The following is a 25,485-nucleotide window of genomic DNA, read 5'->3' on the forward strand; positions in this document are numbered from 1 at the left end:
GCGGGGCTCCAAGACACATTGGTGAAATCATCTGCCCAAGGAAGTCAGGTGGCCTATCAAGCCCTACCAGATTTATTCCTTCTATTTTTCTAACCTCAACTAGTAACTCTCTTGGCTGCTAATCCATCTTCCACTCTCCCCAAAAGTAAGAAATACAATTATCCATTATCATCACATAATTTCAAAATTAGCTATAATCTTATCCCTATCATTTATTTTTACCTACACTGTATTTACCACACAATAATGAGCATGATTACATAAATGAGCCTCCTCCAGATCTCTCAATTTCAGGTGAAGTTATACCCTGTCTGTTAACCCACTGTAACGGCTCCTTTTCTTCCAAATTCAAAAACTTCAAAGAAAGCAAACAAAAGGTGACTAACTGGCAAATGATTCTCCTCAATGAGTGACGACAAGACTTGCTATATCCTTTTTGACAAAATTTGTATTCTCCTGTATAACCATTGTCCTATTTCTCTCTCTGCCCGCCCTCTATACCTGCTCTTCTATCTCTATATCACCTCCCATTCTGCATGGGCAACCTCTAACTGCTGACAGTGGTTATATTTTAATCACAACTTGTCTTCCCCACCTTGCACAGTAAAAGAGAGAGAAAAGGAGAGGGAGAGGACTAGCATAAGGAGCACAGAGTGAATTATTTATTGATATAAATCAAGGGGGACAAAATATCTTAAATACAATAAAAATCTAAGAGTTGGAGCATTCAAAATCTAAGAGCTATACAATAGAAACCCCTTCCAAAAGAGCACACTATTAAAGATGGGTCTTTATTTCTAATTATGTGTTTCACATACCAACACAACCAACCAAGTACATGTGGAATATTTGTTTCTTTGTATGTACTATGTGTGAGCGGTGTGTGGGGGGGGTGATTTTAATCATCACCTATTGTAAAATGACTTCTTTTTAAATTGGGCAGTTTTAATACACACTACTTGAAGAGCAGTGAATTTACAGGAACAGACTTTGCCTGAGTTACTCTGATATTATATAACTATAATAATATTACAATAAAGTAATCTTTCTGAGGAATGTTTCACAACAAAGTAAAATACCAGCCACTGACCTCTGGAAAAATCCATTGTGGCCTCAGTACTAGTTTGACCAGGTCAAGCCATATGTTTAGTTTTATTAATATATCTGTCCTAAGCAGAGAAATTTCAAAAGCATGTGACCCCATGAAGGAACTAAAAATTCTGACAAAAATAGGAACTGGCTGTGCTTTTGGTTCTTACCATTCCACATTATTTACATGCCTCTTGTAGAAGTTACAACCCAAAGGTTGGACTCTTATATAATTTGATTATAGATAATCTTGTTTACTGAACATCCAGAAGGAATATTATGTAATAATATTTTTCCTTCCATTTCAATCCAAAAATATATATTATTGGCTGCAATGGGAATTTGACTACACATACCCTTATCTAAATTGCCTTTAATTAAACCTGTTTAATTCCATAACCCCAGAACTGTTTCATAAGAAAAATGTCTCCAAGGAGCATATTCAATATTTTAGCTTCTTACTCTTTAACCAACCTAACCACAAATTAGTATATAAACTGAAATCATTAAATAAGAAAACATTATGTGTAAAAACACAGGGGGGAGTTGGGTGGTAGTGCAGTAGTTAAGCACAAGTGGAGCAAAGCACAAGGACTGGTGGAAGGATCCCGGTTCAAGCCCCCAGCTCCCCACCTGCAGGTGGGGTCACTTCACAGGCAGTGAAGCAGGTCTGCAGGTGTCTATCTTTCTCTACCCCTCTGTGTCTTCCCCTCTTCTCTCCATTTCTCTCTGTCCTATCCAACAATGACGAAATCAATAACAACAACAATAATAACTACAATAACAATAAAAAACAGCAAGGGCAACAAAAGGGAAAATAAATAAAGTTTAATGAAATTTTAAAAAACACAGGGAAAAAATGTATCAAATCACCTGGGCTCTTGCGGCACAGAAGAAAGGAAATGGTTAACTTCAGCCTATGTTGAATACAAATCTTTAGCTTTTAAAAAAAGTCAACTGCATCTTTTTCAATTCAGGAATCTTCATTTGTACTATTACTTTAGTACTTGTTATAATTTCACATTTCCACTGCAATAAGAAGAAAATGCTTAATGGAAGTGCTTGTCACTATTTCAAAAGTAGCTCTGCTTCATCTTTAGTAGTCTAAGGTTCATGCTCTGATAAGTATGACTACATACATTTCTCCCTCAGGAACAAAGTTTGGGGGCTCACATAAAATGAGGTGGTTTGGGCAGAATGAACATGAATCAATATCTTTGAGGACTGAAAACTCAAAGCACTAAAAATGTCAAACAGCAGAAAATAAAGCAAATGCTGTCCACAGCAACAGTGAATTAGAAAAGGTATGTAAGACAATTACTGGAACAGAATAACATTCCAAATCACATATGAATATACCTTCATCCTTAAAAAGCTAGTATTGAGCATTTATCTTTTACTTTCTTTTTTCTGCCTCTCTCTCCCTCCACTGACAGTCACCATACTCATTCAGATATCTCTGTCTCCTGATTAATTTTCACTCTTTTTTGTGGAACTTTACAACTCCAGGTCAAGTTTTTTTCTTCCTCAGATGAAAAGACAGAAATAGAGAGGAAGACATCATAGCTCCTACACTTCCTTCAGCGTAGTGGGGGCGGGGATCGAACCCGGGTTGTGCCCACCAGCCTTTAGTTTCTAAGTCAGTATGATTTCCCAACATGGAACTTACTCTCTTTTAAAGATACAGAAATTAAAGAAAGAAAATATCTTCCCTCAGGGAGTTTATACTGTACTAGAAGGAAAAAGACAATAAAATAAATAATTCAAATATAGAGTATTAGTTGACCATGTGACATTGGCAGTTAAACTTCTTGGCCTACAAAAATTGTAACTTCATATGAGCCAATCTATATATTAAATGGTGATAACTATTATTATTAAATGAATCCAGGATGAGAATAGGTAGTAAGGTGGATGAAGAAATAAAGTCATAGAGGGTTACAACTTAAATCAATCAGTCTTCCTGAGGTAGAATTATGTAAGATTAGTTTTTTTTATCATTTTACAAGGCTCAATACTTGAAATGAATATTGAGGAGATAACTTCGAGGTAGTACACCAGATATTTATGCCTGTGGTACCAGAGGTCACAGGCTTAATCCACAACACCAATATATGCCAAAGCAGAGCCCTGGTTTTTCTCTCTACTATTTTTCTCTAACTCACACAAACAAATAAAATCTTTTTTAAAGCTAGGATGAGATACATATACCTGTCAGTGTGTGTATTCTGCCTATATACAGAATACATGATGCAAATCACATTAACACATCTTATGCCCCAATGAATTAGGTTAATAGTACAGTATGGTATAAAACACTCAACTAAACATGGTTCTAAGCTATTAATTTCAAAAAACTTATTTCTAAAATTATATTGCACTCACAGAATAATCCTGGTAACCTAAATCTCACATCAAAGTATCTAATAACATTGGAATCACATATCATACAGTCAGTTCTCTAAATCATTAGGTTAAAAGGGTAACTTATTTCTTAAGAGAGAGATTCCAATGCACAAAGTAGTATTTTCCTAATGTATTGCTATTGATGGTAATTTAGTTTGATGGTAATCACATACATTTTTATGCAAAATACTGGAGTAAGTTCTCTCTGTTTTATATTCTTAAATTGGTTATAGCTATTCAACTTCAAATGGATAGCATTTCAGGCTTTACAACTTACCAACAGTCAATAATTATAATTATTTAAATGTAGTAGGTAACTAGCATAAAAACATGAAATAAAATATAGTAAGAAAACAAAACTCTAGAGAGGGGCTCAAAAGCAAATTTAGTGTTCATCTGACAAGGCTGAGTGTAGCTTGATAAACTTACTGGTTTAGCATGACATCGAGAATAAATGATGTTCCAAAAGCATCAACCTGAAAGCTTGCCTGGTCAACATGAGTCAACTGCAATAACAAAAAAGAAAAAAATTAATAACTCATTCATAGCAATCAGATGATAAGCATTTTTAAAATTATTTAAGATATTTAATGACACCATAAATTAGAAAAAAAACAATTCAACATGGAGTATAAATGAAAACAATGTAAAATGTGTACCTTCTTATAAGTCAAGCATTCACCAGTTTGAAATAAAATACCAAGTCAATTAAAGAGGGCAAGTCCTCTACTTTTCTGGTTTATCTAAAGTTACTGAATAATTCATTTCCATGAAAAGTGCCCTCATTAATCTTTTGTTCTATATTAAATAGTTGAATTATTTAAAAGTAAACTTTTAAAATTAAATAATAAGAAGGCATGTGCAACTTAACAACAAAAATGGTGAGCCTAACTCATTTAGAAGGAATATGTAGAGTAATAAATATCTTTTAGAAATCTTTCTCATCTTTATCTCAAATACATGTTTTGAAAATAATATTTTAGTTTTAATTTACCATACATAAATTCATAAAGGTCTCTACATCTTTCTAATAGCAAACTTTAAGCTCTTTATCTACTAAAAATAACACCTATAAAAAAATTGTCTCTTGGAAAACAAAACTACTGCTTTCTATGTCATTCTAGGAACTCCCAAAGAAAATTCACACAGGACTCTAAACATAAAAAATAGAATTCTCCCAATAGCATTAATAATAGCCTAATAAATCACCATGTGCATTGATAGGAAAGAAAGGTGAAATTATTTATTCCATCTTATTCTCCAAAAATTAATAGTAGCTATACTTGAGCAGTAAGATGGAATCTTTGTTTATGTTTCTATAGTTTTCTATCTAAAATTTCTAAGGTAAACATGTATAATTACTACATAAAAAACAAAACAAAAAAACACTATTTTAGAGATTTAAAAAAAAACATCTGAGCAAGAGTAGTTACATAACATGTGATGGAGTTGATATTGCTGCTCCCTGAGTGCTAATGCATCTTTGGAAAGAATATCTTAAAATTCATAAAACACCCTTTAGGGGCTTGGAGGTGGTACCTCTGACCATGCCCAAGGGCCCTATTCAAGCCCCACCTGCTAGGGGAAGTTTCATGAGCAGTGAAACAGGGCTGCACATATCTCTCTTCCTCTCTATCTTTCCCTCCCCTCTCAGTTTCTCTCTGTCCTATCAAGTAAAAAGAAAGAAGAAGAAGAAGGAGGAGGAGGAGGAGGAGGAGGAGGAGGAGAAGAAGAAGAAAAAAGATAGAAAGAAATGACCACAGTCAGTGATGGAATTATAATCCCAGCGAGCCCCAACTATAATAACCCTGACAGCAAAAATAAAGTAAGAACAAATAAATAAAGGACACTTCAGTCAGGCATGGTATTTTCACACACAGTAAACTATAGTATTAGGCAAAAGAAGACTGCTAAATTTCAGTGGCCTGAATTCTCCCACTACGAAAAGCACATATTAGGACTCAGCAGTAGCACACCTGGTAGAGTACATGTTATCATGCACCAGGACACAGGTTCAGGCCCTCATTCTTCACTGCAGGAGAGAAGCTTCATGAGTGGTAAGGCAGTGCTACAGGTGTTTCTCCCTCCTTATCCTCACCTTCCCTCTCAATTTCTCTTTGTCTCTATTAAATAAATAAAATTTTAAAAAGCACAGTGTAACAGGGTGGATCAGAAACACAACAAAAACATATGATATACTCAGAAGTTTCACCTAATTCAGCAGGACAAAAATGGTCTCAAAATGAAAGACTGGAAAATATTCATCCCCACATGCACGGGGAAGCTTCATGAGTGGTGAAGTAGGGCTACAGGTGTCTCTCTGTCTCTTTCCCTCTTCACCTCCCCCATCTGTCTCTATTTCTGGCAGTCTCTATCCAATAAATAAAGATAATAAAATTTTTAAGACTTTTTTAAATATTTATTTATTCATTTTCCCTTTTTGTTGCCCTTGGTTTTTTTTATTGTTGTAATTCTTATTGTTGTTGTTGATGTCTTCGTTGTTGGATAGGACAGAGAGAAATGGAGAGAGGAGGGGAAGACAGAGGGGGAGACAAAGATAGAAACCTGCAGAGTGGCTTCACCGCTTGTGAAGCGACGCCCCTGCAGGTGGGGAGCCACGGGGCTTGAACCAGGATCCTTGTGGTGGTCCTTGCGCTTTGTGCTGCCTGCACTTAACCGCTGTGCTACCGCCCGACTCCCATAAAAAGTTTTTTAAAAAGAAAATATTCATAGAAGGTAATGGAGCACAAAAGATGGAGACAGTCATACTGAAACATGACACAGTAGACATTAAGATACATAAGTTAGTAAGAGATGAGGGGGGCCAGGCGGTAGTGCAGAAGGTTAAGAGCACGTGAGGTGAAGTGCAAGAACCCTTTCAAGTATCAGGGTTCCAGTCCCTGGCTCCCCGCATTCGGGGGCAGGGTGTCGCATCACAAGCAGTGGAGCAGGTCTGCAGATGTCTTTCTCTCCCTCTCTCTGTTTTCCCTCCTCTTTCTATTTCTCTCTGTCCTATCCAACAACAGCAATGGCAACAATAACAAGGGTAACAAAATGAAGAAGAAAAAAAAATGGCCTCCAGAAGCAGTGGATTTGTAGTGCAGGCACCGAACCCTAGCAATAACCCTAGAGGCAGAAAAAAAAAATAGAGATGAACAGTAAATAATACTCAGGGAATCAGTCAACCAAGAGGACCTATCAAACATGTAAGTATTTGGTAGATAGCATAAGGGTTATGCAAGAGACCCTCATGCCTAAAGCTCCAAGTCCCAGTTCAATCCCCTGCACCACCATAAACCAGAGATGAGCAGTACTCTACTCAAAAAAAAAAAAAGTGTCTTCATTAGACAAATATCTAAGAGGTATCAAATGAAGGAGCAGCAAATAGGTAAAGCAACTACTACCAGAACTGAAGAGATAAAGCAATAGCAACACAATACTAGTAGGGTATTTGAACACCCCACTTTCCCAGATAGATCAACTAGCCAAAACGACTAATAAGGGAACAAGAGACTTAAATGAGAAGAAATTTGTTGGACCGCTTGAAATCCCTGGGAAATAACTCTAATCATTCAAGTGCAGATCCGAGGTTTTTTTCCCCTCCATTACTGTGTTAGAGCTTCCAAAACAAAGTGCCAGCTGGTAGTGTAAGATCAAGGTGTTGATAGATTTGGTGTCTTTTGAAGTCTCTGTGTTTCATGGATGACATTTCTCGCTGTGTCCTCACATGGCCTTTTCTCACATAAATTATGTTGGATTTGAGCCAGCTTTGATGAATTCATTTAAACGAGTTTTCTCTTTACAGACCCTCTTTCCAAATACAGTCACATCAGGATTATGGTTTTGACCTATGAATTTAGGATAATTAATGACTCAGACCATACCACTTACCAAGTTGCCCCAAACCCCTACAATCCTCAATACAGTTCAGTATGATATCAGAACCTCAATACTGACAAGCATCAAATAACCATCACCTATATACATAAAACCTTTGTATACCTATGTTGATAGCAGCACAAACTTGGAAGCAAGCTAGATGCCCAAAAGCAAGATGAGTGACTATGAAAGTTGTAGTGTGGGGAGTCAGGCAGTAGCGCAGCGGGTTAAGCGCACGTGGCAAAAAGTGCAAAAACTGGCGTAAGGATCCCAGTTCGAGCCTCCAGCTCCCCACCTGCAGGGGAGTCACTTCACAAGCGGTGAAGCAGATCTGCAGGTGTCTTATCTTTCTCTCCCCCTCTCTGTCTTCCCATCCTCTCTCGATTTCTCTCTGTCCTATCCAACAAGGGCAACATCAATAACAACAATAATAACTACAACACTGAAACATCAAGGGCAACAAAATGGAATAAATAAATAAAATAAATATTAAAAAAAGAAAATTGTAGTGTATATAAGCAATGGAATACTACACAGCTATTAAAATGATAAAAGTCACTTTCTTTACCTTATCTTGGATCAAGCTTGAATGAACCCTATTAAGTGAGATAAGCCAGAATGAGAAGGATGAATATGAGATAATCTCACTTATGAGCAGAACTTAAGAAGCAAGAACAAAAGGAAAGAATAAAATAAAACTTGGATTGGTCTGGTGTTTTGTACCCAAGCAAAGGACTATAGGGAAGGAGGACAGGGAGAGGAGTGGGATTTGGGGTTGGGGGGGGGTAGCCTTTAAAATCTTCATACACAATGATGGACCTAATTTGAGGGGGTGAGAGTGTTTTGCAGACACCTATCAAAGAGAGAGGTGAAATTGTACCCATGTGTCAACAACTGTACTATACACCATTAGCCTCACAATAAAAGGAGGAGGAGGAGAAGAAGAATTGAGCAACTATGCATTAACTGCTCTGGAGTCATGGGCCCTTAAGATATACCTATAATGTATTTTCTAGATTCTTCCAAATAAAGACCCCTAGCCTCATCTGCTATATTCTTACCTTTAAGTTCCTGATTATTAAGCAGTTTGTTTTACTTTCTATCTTAATGCCTTTCAGCAACCAAGTTGCAGGTGCTACCATGACGCCAACCTGACTTCCCGGGGCAGAAGACCTCACCAGTGTGTCCAGGAACCCCACACAACCAGAGCCCTAACCCACTAAGGAAAGATAGAAATAGGTTGGGAGTATGGATCTATAGGTTGGGAGTATGGATCTACTTGCCAATGCCCACAACCAGCAGAGAAGCAATTATAGAAGACATACCTCCCACCACCTACACCCCATAAAAACTCTTTGGTCCGGGAGTTGGGCGGTAGTGCAGCAGGTTAAGCACAGGTGGCACAAAGCCCAAGGACTGGCATCTGACATAAGGATCTTAGTTCAAGCCCCCGGATCCCCGCCTGCACGTAGGGAGTCGCTTCACAAGTGGTGAAGCAGGTCTGCAGGTGTCTTTCTCTCCCACTCTCTGTCTTCCCCTCCTCTCTCCATTTCTCTCAGTCTTATCCAACAATGACAACATCAATAACAATAATAACTATAACAATAAAACAACAAGGGCAACAAAAGGGAATAAATAAATAATTTTTTTTAATCTTTGGTCCATACTCCCAGGAGGATAAAGACTAGGGTCTCTTCCATTGCAGGGGAGGGTATATAGAACTCTGGTGGTAGGAATTGTATGGAACTGTACCCCTCTTATCCCACAATCTTGTAGATCATTATTAAATCAGTAATAAAATTTTTAAAAATTAACTGCTCATAGAATTTAGTCCTTCTGGGAGTCAGGTGGTAGTGCAGCAGGTTGAGCACACATGGCGCAAAATGCAAGGACCTGCCTAAGGATCCTGGTTGGAGCCCCCAGCTGCCCACCTGCAGGGGAGTCACTTCACAAGTGGTGAAGCAGGTCTGCAGATGTCTATCTTTCTCTCCCCCTCTCTTTCTCCCCTCTTCTCTCCATTTCTCTCTGTCCTATCCAACAACAATGACAACAATAAAGAAAACAACAAAGGCAACAAAAGGGAATAAATAATAAATAAATTTTTAAAAAGAAAAAATAGAATTTAGTCCTTCTATGAAGATTGTTTTTATTGCCATATCATTGGTTAATGTCTCTCTAAATTTTTAAGAACTTCTTTGGGTTTCCCAACATGCTTCCATCTTTTAGAAACAGCCTAATGAAAGCTATTTACCAGAAGAGATGTTTCAACTAAAATAAATCTCTAGTTGTGGGGACAAAGAAACCCTCCTGAACTGCTGGTGAAAGTATAAAATGGTCCAACCCCTGTGGAGAGTAGTCTAGAGAACTTTCAGAAGGCTATAAAGTGCCCTACCCTATGATCCTGCAATTCCTCTCCTGAGGATATATCCTAAGGAACCCAGCACACCCATCCAAAAAGATCTGTGTACACATATGTTCATAGCAGCATAATTTGCTGCCAAAACTGGCAGCAACCCAAGTGCCCAACAACAGATGAGTGGCTGAGCAAATTGTAGTATATATACACAATGGAATACTACTCAGCTATTAAAAATGGTGATTTCACTGTTTTCAGCCCATCTTGAATGGAGCTTGAAGAAATCATGTCATGTGAAATAAGTCAAAAACTTAAAAAATTATAGTAAGCTATAAAAAAGTCTAACATCAGAAACAGAGAAGAAGCTATGATGGTGGAAATAAAGATAAGAATGGGATGAGGAAGAGGTTACATGCCAAGGAATGCTGGAAGTCCCTAGAAACTTGAAAAGATGAGGAGTGATTCACCACTAAAGCCTATAGAAGGAAGATAGCCCAACCAACACTTCGTGAAATATATATTAAATAGCATGGGAGAGGGGAGGAGAAGATAGCCCAGCCAACACTTCGTGAAATATATATTAAATAGCAAGGGGGAGAGGGAGAGGGGGAATGGAGGGAGAAAGGAAGAGGGAGAGGGAGAGGGAGAGGGAGAGGGAGAGGGAGAGGGAGAGGGAGAGGGAGAGGGAGAGGGAGAGGGAGAAAATACCACTCCAGTACATGCCATGCTGGACATTGCAATTTGGAACCAAATGCAAGAAAGAATCCTTCAGGCTGCCCATTGAACCACCTCTCCATGCTCCTCAAACTTCATTCAGGAGTCCTCTAGCTAAACTGATAAGAAAATTAATTTCTGTTATTATATACTACATTTAGGGTAATGTATAATACATTTAGGGAAATGTGTTACAACAGCAATGAAAATCTAATACAGTGTCACTGACACTGGCCATTAGGAAAAGCAACTCCCAGAAAGAGTTGATTACACCACTGTTCAATGTCACTTTCCTCCATGACCAACACCCAAGAGGTTGCAAGGCTCAAATTCCAAAGATTAACTCCCTGGCCAAACCAAACTTGCAGTGATCATCACTACAAAATGGTTTCCTTGCATTCTGGGTGGTTTACCACCAAGAAACCTGACTTTGCCACATATTTAACTGAACAAGTAGACCAAAAAGAATAAAAATGTTTACTTCTTTGTGCTATCCTGGACAAATAATAAATTAAATAGAATTAGGGAGTTAGGCGGTAGCGCACAGGTGGCACAAAGCGCAAGGACCCGCAGAAGGATTCCGGTTTGAGCCCCAGGCTCCCCAGCTGCAGGGAAGTCACTTCACAGATGGTGAAGCAGGTCTGCAGGTATCTATCTTTCTCTCCCTTTCTGTCTTCCCCTCCTCTCACCATTTCTCTCTGTCCTATCTAACAAAGACAACAACAATAATAACTACAACAATAAAATAAGGGCAACAAAAGGGAATAAATACTTTTTAATATTTATTTATTCCCTTTTGTTGCCCTTGTTGTTTTATTGTTGTAGTCATTGTTGGATAGGACAGAGAGAAATGGAGAGAGGAGGGGAAGACAGAGATGGGGAGAGAAAGACACCTGCAGACCTGCTTCACCGATTGTGAAGCAACTCCCTTGCAGGTGGGGAGCCGGGGGCTGGAACCAGCCTTACACCAGTCCTTGCACTTTGCGCCACCTGCACTTAACCCGCTGCGCTACCACCCAACTTCCGGGAATAAATATTTTTTTAATAAATTAATTAAATAGAATTATACTGATATTTTTCTGTTATAACCCAGCTTATTATTTAACATAAAGTAATCCAGATGATTCTCAGAAAGTTAACTCTAACTCTTGCCTTTCTGGTTCAAAGGAAACAGAAATATTTGAGAAAAGCAATTTAATCATCACCTGGGCTAAGTGTGCCACCTATCTTCAGGCCCTATCCCCCACTGCACTGGAGGAAGCATCAATACTGTGGTGTCTCCCCCACTCTCCCTCTTCTCTGTGTCTCTATCTCTCTCCTATTTATTTATTTATTTATTTATTTATTTATAAAATGGAAGTATTGACAAGACCATAAGATAAAAGGGGTACAATTCCATATAATTCCCACCAACAGAACTCTGTATTCAATCCCCTCCCTGGAAAAATTTCCTTTTCTTTGTCCCCCTGGGAGTATGGACCCAGGATCTTTATGGGGTGTGGAAGGTGGACGGTCTGGCTTCTATGATTTTTTTAAATTTTTATTTATAAGATGGAAACACTGACAAGACCACAGGATAAGAGGGATACAATTCCCACCACCAGAATCCATCAGTATCCCACTCCCCCCCCCCCCCATAGCTTTCCTATTCTTTATCCCTCTAGGAGTATGGACCCAGGGTCATTATGGGGTGCAGAAGGTGGAAGGTCTGGCTTCTGTAATTTCTCTCCTTCTATCTGAAAAAGTCAGTCTAGAGCAATGAAGTCCTAGAGATGACAAAAAGAAAAGGGAGAGGGACAGCGCTAGGGGGCAGTTCACCCTGTAGAACTCAAACTTTAAGAAGAGCAGTGACTCTGGTTCAGGCCCACAGAGACCACATGGGGGGAGCCTACAGATTAGTAGAGCAGTGGTGCAATGACTTTCTCTGCCCCCCCCTCACTCCCGCACCCACCATGTTGGAAAAAAAACAAAGTTCTGGAGCAGTAGAATATGCAAGGTACAGAGTCAGAGCAATAACCCTGGTGGCAAAAGAGAGAGAGAGAGAGAGAGAGAGAAACAGAAAGACATACAAGAAAAAAAAATATCAGAATTTCCTTTTTATTTAGGGAGCGAGGGGCATGATTAACTCAAACTAAGAAAAAATTAATATAATATTTGTTAATTCTAAATTGCACAATACAAGACAGCAATGGCTCTCAAGGGATTTGGGGGGGGAAAAAACTTTGCAGAAACGCAGTCTTTCGAATTACTACATAAAATTTAAAAACTATTAAGCAGGGGCAAGGTGGTGGCGCCCCTGGTTGAGCGCACACATTACAATGTGCAAGGACACAGGTTCAAGGCCCCAGTCCCCACCTGCAAGGGGAAAGCTTTGCAAGTTGTGAAGCAGGGCTGCAGGTGCCTCTCTGTCTCTCTCCCTTTCTATCTCCCTCTGCCCTCTCAATTTCTGGTTGTCTTTATCCTATCCAATAGATGAATAAAGATAATTTAAAAAATTGTTTTAAAAAATCATCAAGCAGGGAGTCGGGCTATAGCGCAGCGGGTTAAGCGCAGGTGGCGCAAAGCACAAGGACCGGCATAAGGATCCCGGTTTGAACCCCGGCTCCCCACCTGCAGGGGAGTCACTTCACAGGCGGTGAAGCAGGTCTGCAGGTGTCTATCTTTCTCTCCCCCTCTCTGTCTTCCCCTCCTCTCTCCATTTCTCTCTGTCCTATCCAACAATGACAACAACAATAATAACTACAACAATAAAACAACAAGGGCAACAAAAGGGAATAAATAAAATAAATATTTAAAAAATTATCAAGCAAATACTTCAGTATCCAAATAATACTGTAAAAGAGCCTAGCATTCGTGTAATACGACACACTTAATTTACAAGCAAAGAAACTGAGGCTAGGGTGAGCGAATGCCATTTTCAGGGTCACACTAGTTGGTAGCAGTACAGGCATTTCACCTCCTAGCAGGTCTTTTTCCTCTTGATTCATCCTTGTTTTTATTCTGCAGGATTTATAAGGTTCTGAGGAATAATTACTACAATAGGAGTTTTCATAGTGTCATGAAAATGTTTTCAAGACATTTTTAGAACATAAAAAAACCCCAAGATATTTAAAACTGTTTCATCAAAAAAGTCAATAAAGAGCATATATTCTAAGGACAACTAAATTACAAGATTAGAAACCAAGAGTTGTGGATTAAAATATACATGCAAACCCATCTTTCAGTGGAAAATTACATAAGTATGATAAAATATCTGGTCTACGGCCATACCCTGAACACACCTGATCTCGTCTGATAAAGTGTGTGAGTTTGCTTTAAGGACTGAGACTATCACTCGGGAGTAGATAGCATAATGGTTATGCAAAAAGATTCTCATGCCTGAAGCTCTGAAGCCCCAGGTTCAATCCCCCACACCACCATAAACCAGAGTTAAGCAGTGCACTGGTAAAAATTTAAAAAATAATAATAATTAAATAGGACTGCGACTATCTGTGCTGTTAACTTTATGAAACTTTAAAGAAAAAGACTGAAGGCTAGAAGATAGACAGTTCAGTAGGTAGAGTACACACCCTCTCGTGTGTGATACTTTGGGTTCAGCTGCAATACCACATAGGAACACCATAAAAGGGAAATCTGTGAATACTAAAGCGCTACTTAGAAATCTTTCCTTTCTCTCCTCTGCCTCTCAGTCTTTCACTTTATCCACTCCTTATTTCCTTCTCTTCAAAATTTGTCAGAAAAAGCCATGACACATTTTGCATAGGAAAAATATAAACAGTACATCATGACTTTTCTGACAATGAAAAATACGTATGATATATATACAAAGATGGGTCAGAAAGAACACTTGAAGGTATCATATGCATAAGACCTCCAGTTCATTCCCTAACACCACATAAAAAAAGAGAGAGAATGGAGTAGTGCAGTGGGTTAAATGCACATGGTGCAAAGTGCAAGGACTGGTGTAAGGATCCCAGTTCAAGCCCCCAGATCCCCACCTGCAGGGGGTTCACTTTACAGGTAGTGAAGCAGGTCTACAGGTATCTGTCTTTCTCTCCTCCTCTCTGTCTTCCCCTCCTCTCTCCATTTCTCTCTGTCCTATCCTACAACAACAACAACGACAACAACAATGATGATGACAACAATGGTAACAACAAGGGCAGCAAAATGGGAAAAATGGCCTCTAGGAGCAGTGAGTTTGTAGTGCAGGCACTGAGCCCCAGCAATAATCTTGCAGGCAAAAGAGAGAGAGAGGGAGACAGAGAGAGAGGGAGAGAGAGAAATGGAAAAATATAAAATGCCTATCCAGATGGCAAGAAAATGTAATAAACCAACATAATTCCACAAGAATAATTTAAATTTCAAATTTTAAGAAAATGAATCATAGAAGTTTAGGACCAGAAGAGTATGATATAATCCCAGATTGAAGCTTGTTTGTTACTCAAGAATAACAGCTGAAATTTAATGTGATTTACTATAGCTTCATGTACGTTATGTACTTTCTTTTTAGCAGCCTGTTTTCTTCTTCTTTTTAGAGCACACAGTTGTTGGCACATGGGTACAGTTTCTCATCTCTTGTGAAGGGATATGTAGAACTCTCTCACCCCCAACTCAGGTCCTTTTTCACCACCATGCGCAGGACCCAAACTCCCTCTGCACCAACTCTCTTTCCCTCCTTCCCAGAATCCTTTGCTTTGGTGCAACAAACCACTTCCGGTCCAAGTTGCACTCTGTCTTCCCCTTATGTCATTGTTTCTTAAGTTCCACCTATAAGTGATATCATCCATTATTTGTCCCTTTCTTGTTTGTTTACTTGTTTATCTCACTTAACAAGATTTCCTCAAGTTTCACCCAAGATGAGGTAAAAGAGTTGACTTCATTTTTAACAGCCAAGTATTACTCCATTGTTTAGATACATTGCAACTTTCTTAGCCACTCACCTGTTGTTGAACTAGGTTGCTCCCAAGTTTGGGCTATTACATATTGTGCTACTATGAACAAAGGTGTACATAGGTCTCTTTGGATAGGTATTTTTTGTTTATGTGTGTGTGTGTGTGCTTATTTTTGAGTTCTTTACGTACTTTGGTTATTAACCCTTTAACTGATGTATGGTATGTAAAGATATTATCCTATTCTATAGGATGTCTTTCTGTTTTGTTGTGTAGATGCTTTTCAGTTTCATGTACTCCCATTGGCTTACTTTGTTGTTGTTGTTGTTATTGTTTTCCTTGCTCTCGGACTGGAGTCTTCAAACATATTTCTGAGGCACAGATCATGAAATGTTCTGCCAATGTTTTTTTTTTTTCCTATGTATTTGATGGTTTCTAGTATAAGGCCCATGTCTTTGATCTAGTTGGAGTTGACTTTTGCACATAGTGGTATGTGATGCTCCAGTTCATTCTTCTGCATATTTCAACCCAATTTTCCCATCACATTTGTTGAAAAGACTCCTTTCTCCATTTAATATTTGGGGCTTCCTTGTCAAAAACTAGTTGTCTTGTATGTGTGGGGACTTATTTCTGGTCTCTCAATTCCATTCCACTGATCTGTGTGTCTATCTTGTTCCCACTAATCAGTTTGGTTCCATTACAGTAGTCCTATGAAGTGGGAGAGTGTGATACTTTCCAGCTCATTCTTTGTTCTCAAGAATGCTTTGGCAACCCTAGGTTTCTCAGTTTCAGATAAACTTTTGTAACTTTTGTTCTATTTCCCTAAAGAAGGTTGGTGGGGCCTTGACAGGGATCACATATGGCTCTAGGTAGGATGATCATTTTGGTGGTGTTAGTTCTTCCTGTTCATGATCACAGTATGTCTTTCCATATCATTGTATCTCTTACTATTTCTTTGGGATATGAGGGCAATCTGGCTGTGACATCTGTCATGCCACTGATTGCTAGAGTAGATTTGGCTGATCTAGTTGGCTAGCAGTGTGTCCCCATCCTCCCTCACCACTAAGAGGACAGCTTTCTTGAACAGACTGATGGTCATTGCTAGAGGGTATATGAATAGCTGCAATCTCCTTCTATAATCTCCAATCAAGCTCTCAAGGTCTATTTCTGTAAATACTGGTGCACAGTTTTCAGTGTAGAAGTCTTTCACTTCCTTGTTAAGTTTATTCCTAGATAGTTAATTGTCTTTGCTGCTAGAGTAAAAGGAATCAATTTACATATTTGCTCTCCTATCTTAATGTTTGCATAGAGGAATGTCACTATCTTAATCAACACAAGAATTGTGCTCTCTGTTGAAAAAAATTTACAAAGTTGTAAATACTTTAACAATAGGGCCAAGGCAGTACTGCATCTAGTAGACCTTGCACATTGTCATGCTCAAAGACCAAGGTTCAAGTCCCAGTTCCCCACCTGCAGGGAAGAAACTTCACAAGTGATGAAACACTGCCACAGGTGTCGCTCTCTATCGTTTCCTCCCCTCTATCGCTTCCTCCCCTCTCAGTATCTCTTTGTTCTATCAAATAAAAGAAGGGAAAGGGGAAAAAATGGCTTCAGGAAGCAGTGGATTCATTATGCAGGCACCATTATAAGCCCTAGCTATAACCCTACTAAAGAAGGAGGAGGAGCAGTAGGGGGTGGGGGAGGGGGAGAAGCAAACAAACAAAATACTTTTGCAATAATAGGGGAATGGTATCTTCCTTCCCTTCATGACTTATGACAAAAATGTTCAACTGAAAACTGTTAATCTAGCTACTAAATTCCCACATATTTTTGCAAGTAAAAGTTGTGTTCTTTTGACAAATTACTGCCTTAACTTTGTTGCTAAGTTAAGCAAAAAGTGAATGTTCAAGTACTTTTTTTTAAAGGAAGGTAATGGTAAGAGAAAATCTAAAATAAAGAAAAAAGAATTCCACTTAGTGATACCCTAACATATTGTTGAATACACTGTAATCCTCAACACACTTTTTTTTAATAAGGAGGTAAATGAAGAAATACATTAGAATTTCTACAGTATTTTTTTAAATAGTTACCAATGTGAATCTAAGGTGTAGCCAGTTTCCATAGAATTCTCTTGTAGTAAAATATGCTCTCTGACTTAGATTCCAGTTCTTGCTACTGAGTTTATCTGATGTCAAAACAGTTGATAATTGATGTGAACATGTCTTTGTCTGAGGATGTATTGCTCAGGAATTACCTCACGTGTCTCTCATTACCTGGGAATTTCTAGTTAAAATTAAATATAACACAAAATGTAGTTTTCCTTTGATGACTCAAAACACTGTGCCTCTCCTCGGACTACAGATAAGAATCTGTTCTTCCTAACAAAGTCCCAAACCTAGATATAGACCAGGTTCCAGGAGATAGAGAATATGTCCACACGTATCCATAAACAAGTGCAAAATATATACCTGAAAGCAGAAGTACACTAGAGTTTGCAGTGAGTATCCCCCCAACACTTCATTTCCACTATTCCAACCTTTGGGTCCATGATTCTTCAACAATTTGTTTGGCTTTGTATGTTACCTCTCTTTTCAGCCACCAGGTTCCAGATGCCATCAGGATGCTGGCCAGGCTTCCCTGGACTGAAGACCCCACCAATATGTCCTGGAGCTCCACTTCCCCAGAGACCCACCCTACTAGGGAAAGAGAGAGGCAGACTGGGAGTATGGACCGACCAGTCAATGACCATGTTCAGCGGGGAAGCAATTACAGAAGCCAGACCTCCCACCTTCTGCAACCCACAACAACCCTGGTTCTGGGTCCATGCTCCCAGAGGGATAGAGAATGGGAAAGCTATTGGGGAGGGGATGGGATCTGGAGATTGGGTGGTGGGAACTGTGTGGAGTTGTACCTCCCCCTATCCTATGATTTTGTTAATGTCTCCTTTCTTAAATAAATAAATTTTTAAAAAAGACTGATTTCTGGTACCAGGAGATAGATTACTGTAGAGAACACACCCTGAGCTCATACATTGCTAAATCTACCTTCCTAAACTTCCAACTGATGACACTGACAATCCTAGATTCTATAATACCCTGGAGGCAGAGGGACCTTCTCTCCAGTGACCCCTGATCCAATACACTAGACTGTGAAGACAGTGGCTTCAGCTTGGATTTCCTCATCTCCATTCAGGAAGTCAGATAGCCTCATTACATATTTATGCTTCAGCTGTCTTCTGATAAATGAGTCTCTCCATCATCTTAGCCATTAGCCGTCCATTACTAGGTCTTCAATTTAGAACTTGAACAAGAAAACGCTTACTCACATAATCCTGAATGTCAAAGAAGACCTTTAAGATCTTTAGCAGCTTGAGAACAATACAATATGCAGTCATATTGAGCTGTAATTAAATCTAACTGCAAGAAACCCCAACGTTTAGATGCAACAAAGTCCCTCAGATGAATCAGCACAAGGAAGCTGATACTCTCCCTTTATAAAAGAAAGGTTTGGCAGAAATATCAGAGCTCTTGCTCTTGATATGTGATTTAAGTGCAATTACTAAAGCTTTCTATGCATTTTTTTTTACTTTCCCCATATGTAAAAATAGTACTGATATGAGAAAAATACTTTATATTGATTGTTTTTGCTATAAAGAGTATATAAAAGCTTGTTGCAAGAATAATGTAACTCCTAAAAGCTAAATAAAAGGTAAAAAAGAACCAAGGCATTAATGGTCAGTTCAGTTCTAAATCAGATCATTTTAAAAGTAACCCTAGAAATAAAGATTGTCTCTGTCAGCTGGGTCAGAGTCTCTCCTAGAGGCAACATCAGAAATAGGCCAAGTCCAAGGGATAAATTTAAGAATGGTGAGTTCTTTACATCAACTTTCACTTCACTCAGTTCTGTTATATCAATAGACTTTTGTTTGGTCACTTCATTTCATCTTCCTTGCATAGTCATGATTGGTGTTTGAGAGTTGAAACTCATTTATTTCCACTAAAAGGCAAGCTCCAAATGTTTAAAGGAAGAAAAAAAAAAAACCTCATAAACATCACAGAGTCAAATTCCATGATGACTAACTGGCACATAAGAATCTCATAGCAAATTTTCTTTTTTTTTCCTTTTTTTTTTTTTTTTGGTAAAAGAAAAACTTTACACAAGGCAAAAAGGCTTTCCGCCTCCTAGAACTAAGGATTAAAACTACATAATCTTAGAGGACTTTATGTTCTCACATATACATATAGACAAAGATAGATGCAGTCTAGTGAATATATATAGTTATTAAACTTTAAAAGGATTGAATTTTGCTGTTCAAAAGTGTTCTGAGAACACAGTCAAGAAATAATTGAAGAGGCTGGGAGATAGTTCATTGACTAGGGTGCACCCTTTACCATCTGTGAAGCCCAGGTTTCTTTACCAACACCATATGGGAGCACCACAACACCAAAGGGAAGCTGCATGGGTGATGGAGCAGTAAGGCGTATCATACTTTTCTACTTGCCCTGTCTCTCCCTCTCTGTCTTTCTATCTGAAATTAAAATAAGTGTTCTAAATAAACATGGCAAAAGCAAAGCTCTTGCTTAAAAAGAAGGAAAATGAAAATAATGAGTTTCTAATTCAAGGATAACTGATAGAAGGTTTTTCATCTGTAATTTGATAGCCACTAGGCTTTGTTTTTTGTTTTTTTTTCTTTATTGGTACACTCTGAAAGAATTTCAGAAACAAAAGCCCCAGCAAAAAAAAGAATTCCTTCTTTCCTTGTTTCCCACGTAGATAGAATGAAGATTGATAGGAAGAACACCATAGTTATCTTAATTACCATAATTATCATGGGAAGGAAGGAAAGAAAAAAATAGGAGTGAGAAAGTAGATTATACACCATCTCTTAGGAAACCATGTCTTAAATCTCAAAATCTGTAATATTTTTCATGTTTTTATTGCACTGTCAAGTAAAAACCCAGGCACTCATGCATGTGTGATAGCACTGAACCACTTTCCCAGAGAAATTTTCTTATTCTTTGTATTTTTTTTTTCCAGAGCACTTCTCAAATCAAGCTTATAGTGGTTCCAGAAGTTGAATCTGAGAGTCTCAGTCACTACTGTCTCCTTGTTGGGGGGTGAGGGGAACAGAGGGAAGAAGAGAGGGGAAGAGGGAAGAGCAGGGAGAATGAGAGGAAGGGGAAAGTAAGGAAGAAGGGAGGAAGGGTAGGAAGGAGTGAAGGAGAGAAAGAGAGAGAGAGAGAGGAGAACCACTCCACCATCCATGAAGTGCCACTCACTTTGTTCTTTGCACTGTCCTGCCTGTTCTCACTTAGTACAGTCTTGAAACCAAGGAGAAGGAAGAAGAGGAGGAGGGACAGGAGAAGTTGAATGAATAGAATTTTTCAGAGAGCCATTAAAAAAAAAAAAGGGTTTTGAGAGAGTCCACATATCAAATACACAGCCTATATATTAAGAAGACTCAGTCTGTGTTTTAAAAACTTTGAGACATACAATTAATTTTTCCCCGTTCATATTAATTAACTAGCGATTTATATGACTACACTTTACTAGGAATGTACATAAACACCATTCCCACCACCAAAAGACTGTGACCCATCCCACCCACCCACCCCCATCCCCCACTGGCCCAGGAAGCCATGGAAGCATGTCTACCCCCTCACCACAGGGTTTTTACTTTGGTGCCCTACTTTCAAGTTAGTCAGATCCTGCTTTTAGTTTCCCTTTCAGATCTTCTTTTTCAACTTCTGTTGATGAGTGGGATCATTCTATACTCACCTTTATCTTTCTGACTTAGCTCACTTAACATAATTCCTTCTAGCTCTGTCCAAGATGGGTCAGAGAAGATGGGTTCATTGTTCTTGATAGCTGTATAGTATTCCATTGTGTATATTTACCACAGCTTTCTCAGCCACTCATCTGTTGTTGGGCACCTAAAATCCTAGACCAAGTAGATCAGAGGCAACCAGTGGCACAGCTATTTACAAGAAACTGGTCACTATACAGCAAACCCTAACAAAAGGACTTTTCAAAGTTAACCAAATTACCAAATAATGTGATGAAAACATTAACTATCCATTGTCTTTTTGAACCCCAAGACAGCAGGAACCTCACATCTCCACTATAGAGCCTATATTTCTCCCAGTCATGGAACCTTAGGATAGGGCCCACTTTCCCGCATGTCTCTCCCAATCCATATCAAATAATATTGCATCAGTCGATCGCAACCTAATCAACGCAACGATTGCCACCCCAACATGCTTCAGCTCAGACTGTGTCAAGAGACTTCAGGTGTGGAATGACAACCCTTCAGCTTCATTACTCAGGTGAGACCTTTCCTTTCATAACATTCTCTAATTCCATCCCAGGTGGTTCACTTCCTAACAAAGTCCCAAAACCTAGATATACACCAGGTTCTGTGAGAGAGAGCTTATGTTCACATGTATCCATAAACAAGTGCAAAATATATACCTGAAAGCAGAAGTACACTAGAGTTTGCAGTGAGTATCCCCCCAACACTTCATTTCCACTATTCCAACCTTTGGGTCCATGATTCTTCAACAATTTGTTTGGCTTTGTATGTTAACTCTCTTTTCAGTCACCAGGTTCCAGATGCCATCAGGATGCCGTCCAGGCTTCCCTGGACTGAAGACCCCACCAATATGTCCTGGAGCTCCACTTCCCCAGAGACCCACCCTACTAGGGAAAGAGAGAGGCAGATTGGGAGTATGGACCGACCAGTCAACGTCCATGTTCGGCGGGGAAGCAATTACAGAAGCCAGACCTCCCACCTTCTGCAACCCACAACAACCCTGGTTCTGGGTCCATGCTCCCAGAGGGATAGAGAATGGGAAAGCTATTGGGGAGGGGATGGGATCTGGAGATTGGGTGGTGGGAATTGTGTGGAATTGTACCCCTTCTACCCTATGGTTTTGTTGATTTATCCTTTCTTAAATAAGAAATAAATTTTTAAAAAAGGGGGGCAGCAAAATAACAAAATTTTCCTGTTGGGTAAGGATAATGAAGGAAACACTAGAAACAGTTTTTACGTATTAACAGTACTATTCACCCCTATAATAAATAGACCAATGCATGTTACTTAATTGCTATCTATTAAACATTTTTCCTACAAATGTAAAATGCCTTTTGAAAATACACTCACCAAAAACAATCTCTGAAATAGACGATTCTTAAAGATACTGTTATCAGCAGAGACAGCAAAAGTCAACAAATCACATGGCATTATTCACCGTACTGTCAATAATACTTACACATATATGCATATGTGTATACATTATGGAAGGACAGTTTGACACCAACTATAATCTAGAAAAATATTCATACTTGGAATAAACTGGCATAGTGTTGTTATATTCAACTCTGAAAAGTTAAAACAGAAGAAATAAGTGTTCTTAAAAGAGGTAGATTACTACCTAGGAGAAGCTAATAGCTAAGTATAATGACATAAGTCAGGCATAGGCTGTTTCTGAAATATATGGTCATATATATCAATCTTTGGAGATTTCTAATTGTTTTATGGATTCGTGTCTAAATAGAAGAAGAAAATAAAATCCTTAGACTCATCGTTCCCCTCCCCTGCTAGCATAAGTTCATATTTTTATTGATTTAATAATGATCTACAAAACCGTAGGCTAAGAGGGGTACAATTCCACACAATTCCCACATAAGCTCATATTTTTATAGTGATAATTTATGTTAAAGGCTGATGGAATTTGATCCCGTCTCTAGCAGAAACAGGATAAACAAGTGGAATCACAAAGATCTTTGGGAACGCAGAATAGAAGGGTTTGGTACAGCCAATCTACTGCTCCCTCTTTGTAAAATCTCATTTCAAAAAATGGTTTGCATGTAGGGGCACTAGACTGTTTTCTACGTTTTATGTAAGGTCCAAGTCCTACACTAATAATTTCTTTTATATAGAGCTAAATAAACCACTCCATTGTCTCTACTTGAGGCAAATCAAGGCATTTAGTGAGGCCTGTGGGCACTTAATAAGTGGATTAAAGAAAAGATTCCTACAAGATATGGACTCCTTTTACCAAAGTGAGAAGCTGGGCATGTCATTCTTTATACCCATTTAATAACAGTGTTTCCTTAACTTACTATTACTCTGAAGCAAAAGAGTACTTTGAAAGTAACACAGAGCTCACTTTTCAATTAATTTATTAAATGAAGCCCTAGGAGGCTTTTTATCTTCTGAAAAATGTGTGTGATCACTTTGAACCACCCCCTCTGAGTTTCTGGGAAACTGCCTCTGGCAAGGCTTCCTCAAAAAAAAAAAAATGTTTACCAGCCCAGCATCCTCAGCAAACTGCCATCAAGCAGCCCTCTCTGTTCTTCTCTGGCCTTCCCTGCAGGCTCTAAATCTCCATTACCACCACTGCTTCCTGAATCTCTACTGTGCACATAGAACTCCGTGAGAACCACTGCACAACCATCAGAACATACCGTCCCTACCATAGCATTCATTATCTGAAAAGACATGTTACTTCTGTACAAACTATATAAATCAGTGCTAAACTACTTAGCTCTAAAAAGTTTCCCCTGTTTTTTAACTGCGAGGAGTTATTTATGAAAAGATACTAAAGTTAAGACACAAAGTTTCCTCTTTGTCAATAAAGAGAGAAAGAGAGGAGAGAGAAAAAGAGAGTGCAAGAGAAAAAGATACCCCATACAACTGCTCAGCTCGGGCTTATGATCTTTCTGGGTATTGAACCTGGGACTGGAGAGACTCAGGCATGAAGGCCTTTTACATAACCACTATGCTGACTCCCCAACCTAAGTACAAACTTTCTTATTGGGTAGTTGTGTTTCCTCTTCAAATATGCATCAGTCCCAAGTCAAACAAACAAGGCCAAGCTACTTCATTTTGCCATGTCCATTAGTGGAAACAATAGTAGCAATCTCTGAGAGCTGCTAAGAAGGCCTAGTTCATGTCAAGCTCAGTTAGTTCTATCACTATTGTTATTCTATCACATGAACAACAAAAGTCTTAAGTATGTATGAGCAAAATTTTGTTTTGCACTCAGGAATTTTTCTTATTCCTCTTTGTCACTTCCAGATGTCAGTTCTTCTGTGTCTCTGTTTTGAGATCCATAGCTTGTAGCCATATTATCCTCCACTCAACCCTATCCCAAGTACCTCTGTAGTTCCAATGCTTAGCATCTGGCTAATCACAAAGTAAATACTTACAAATTTAGAACCTGATAACCGCTGTCTGACAATAATATGTAAAAAGTTATTTTGCAAATTGCAATTAGTCAAGAAATGCAAATTATTTCTCAGGCATGTAATGATAATAAGGGTTATTTTAATAAAATCTAAATATTTTTAGTTTCTTTGCTACTTCTCTAATCTCACTCTAATTACAAATATTTACTATACATATGTAATATATACTGTAATTCACTATACATAATGCCCATATTATCTTTTGTTTTAATATTATATTTATTAATGAGAAAGGAGGAGAGAGAAAGAATCAACATCACTCTGGTACATGTGCTGCTGGGGATTGAACTCAGAACCTCATGCTTGAGAGTTCAATGCTTTATACACTGATCCACTGTGCCACCTTCCGGACCACATAATGACCATATTATCACAATAAACACAATCATTGTTAGAGTGAAACCTTTATCTGCATGGGTTTTTGTTTGTTTGTTTGTTTGTTTGTTTTACCAAAGCACTGCTCAGCTCTGGTTTATGGTGGTACAGAGGACTGAACCTGGAACTTTGGAGTCTCAGGCACAAGAATCTCTTTGCATAACCACCATAAACCAGAGCTGAGCAGTGCTCTGGCCTCTACAAGACATTGCCCTCAATGTAAAACAACAATGGTAGAAACTGCCCCACTCTCCAAAGGAAGGCTGGGTCAACATACTCTGCCACTCAAGGAAGATTGGTCCTGAAATGAGTGCAGCCTAGAATGTTCCTAGCTGTGCCCATGGAATGTGAGCTCAAACTAACAGGGATGCAGAGGCTACACAGGCTCCTGTGCTAAATATGAATATAAATGGACTCTAGGTCAGATCGACAGGGTTTACAGTTAACAGTATGTATTTTTCCCATAATTGAGAGCTACTCTCTGCCCTAATCCACCTTTCTAGTCCTATTCTCAACTCTGATATC

General features: G+C 38.7%; 1 protein-coding gene across 16 annotated transcripts in view; it reads right to left on the bottom strand.

The window, feature by feature from the left end:
• Window positions 1-25,485, bottom strand: part of ADAM22 (ADAM metallopeptidase domain 22) — a 261,263-nt gene that overhangs the window by 206,471 nt on the left and 29,307 nt on the right. For all 16 annotated transcript variants that reach the window (XM_060196278.1, XM_060196276.1, XM_060196284.1 and 13 more), the window contains exon 3: window positions 3,925-4,001. In XM_060196278.1, coding sequence (XP_060052261.1) covers window positions 3,925-4,001 — 77 coding nt within the window. The remainder of the gene's footprint in view (window positions 1-3,924; window positions 4,002-25,485) is intronic.

Source organism: Erinaceus europaeus, chromosome 8, assembly GCF_950295315.1.
Source record: "Erinaceus europaeus chromosome 8, mEriEur2.1, whole genome shotgun sequence".
NCBI lineage: Eukaryota > Metazoa > Chordata > Mammalia > Eulipotyphla > Erinaceidae > Erinaceus > Erinaceus europaeus.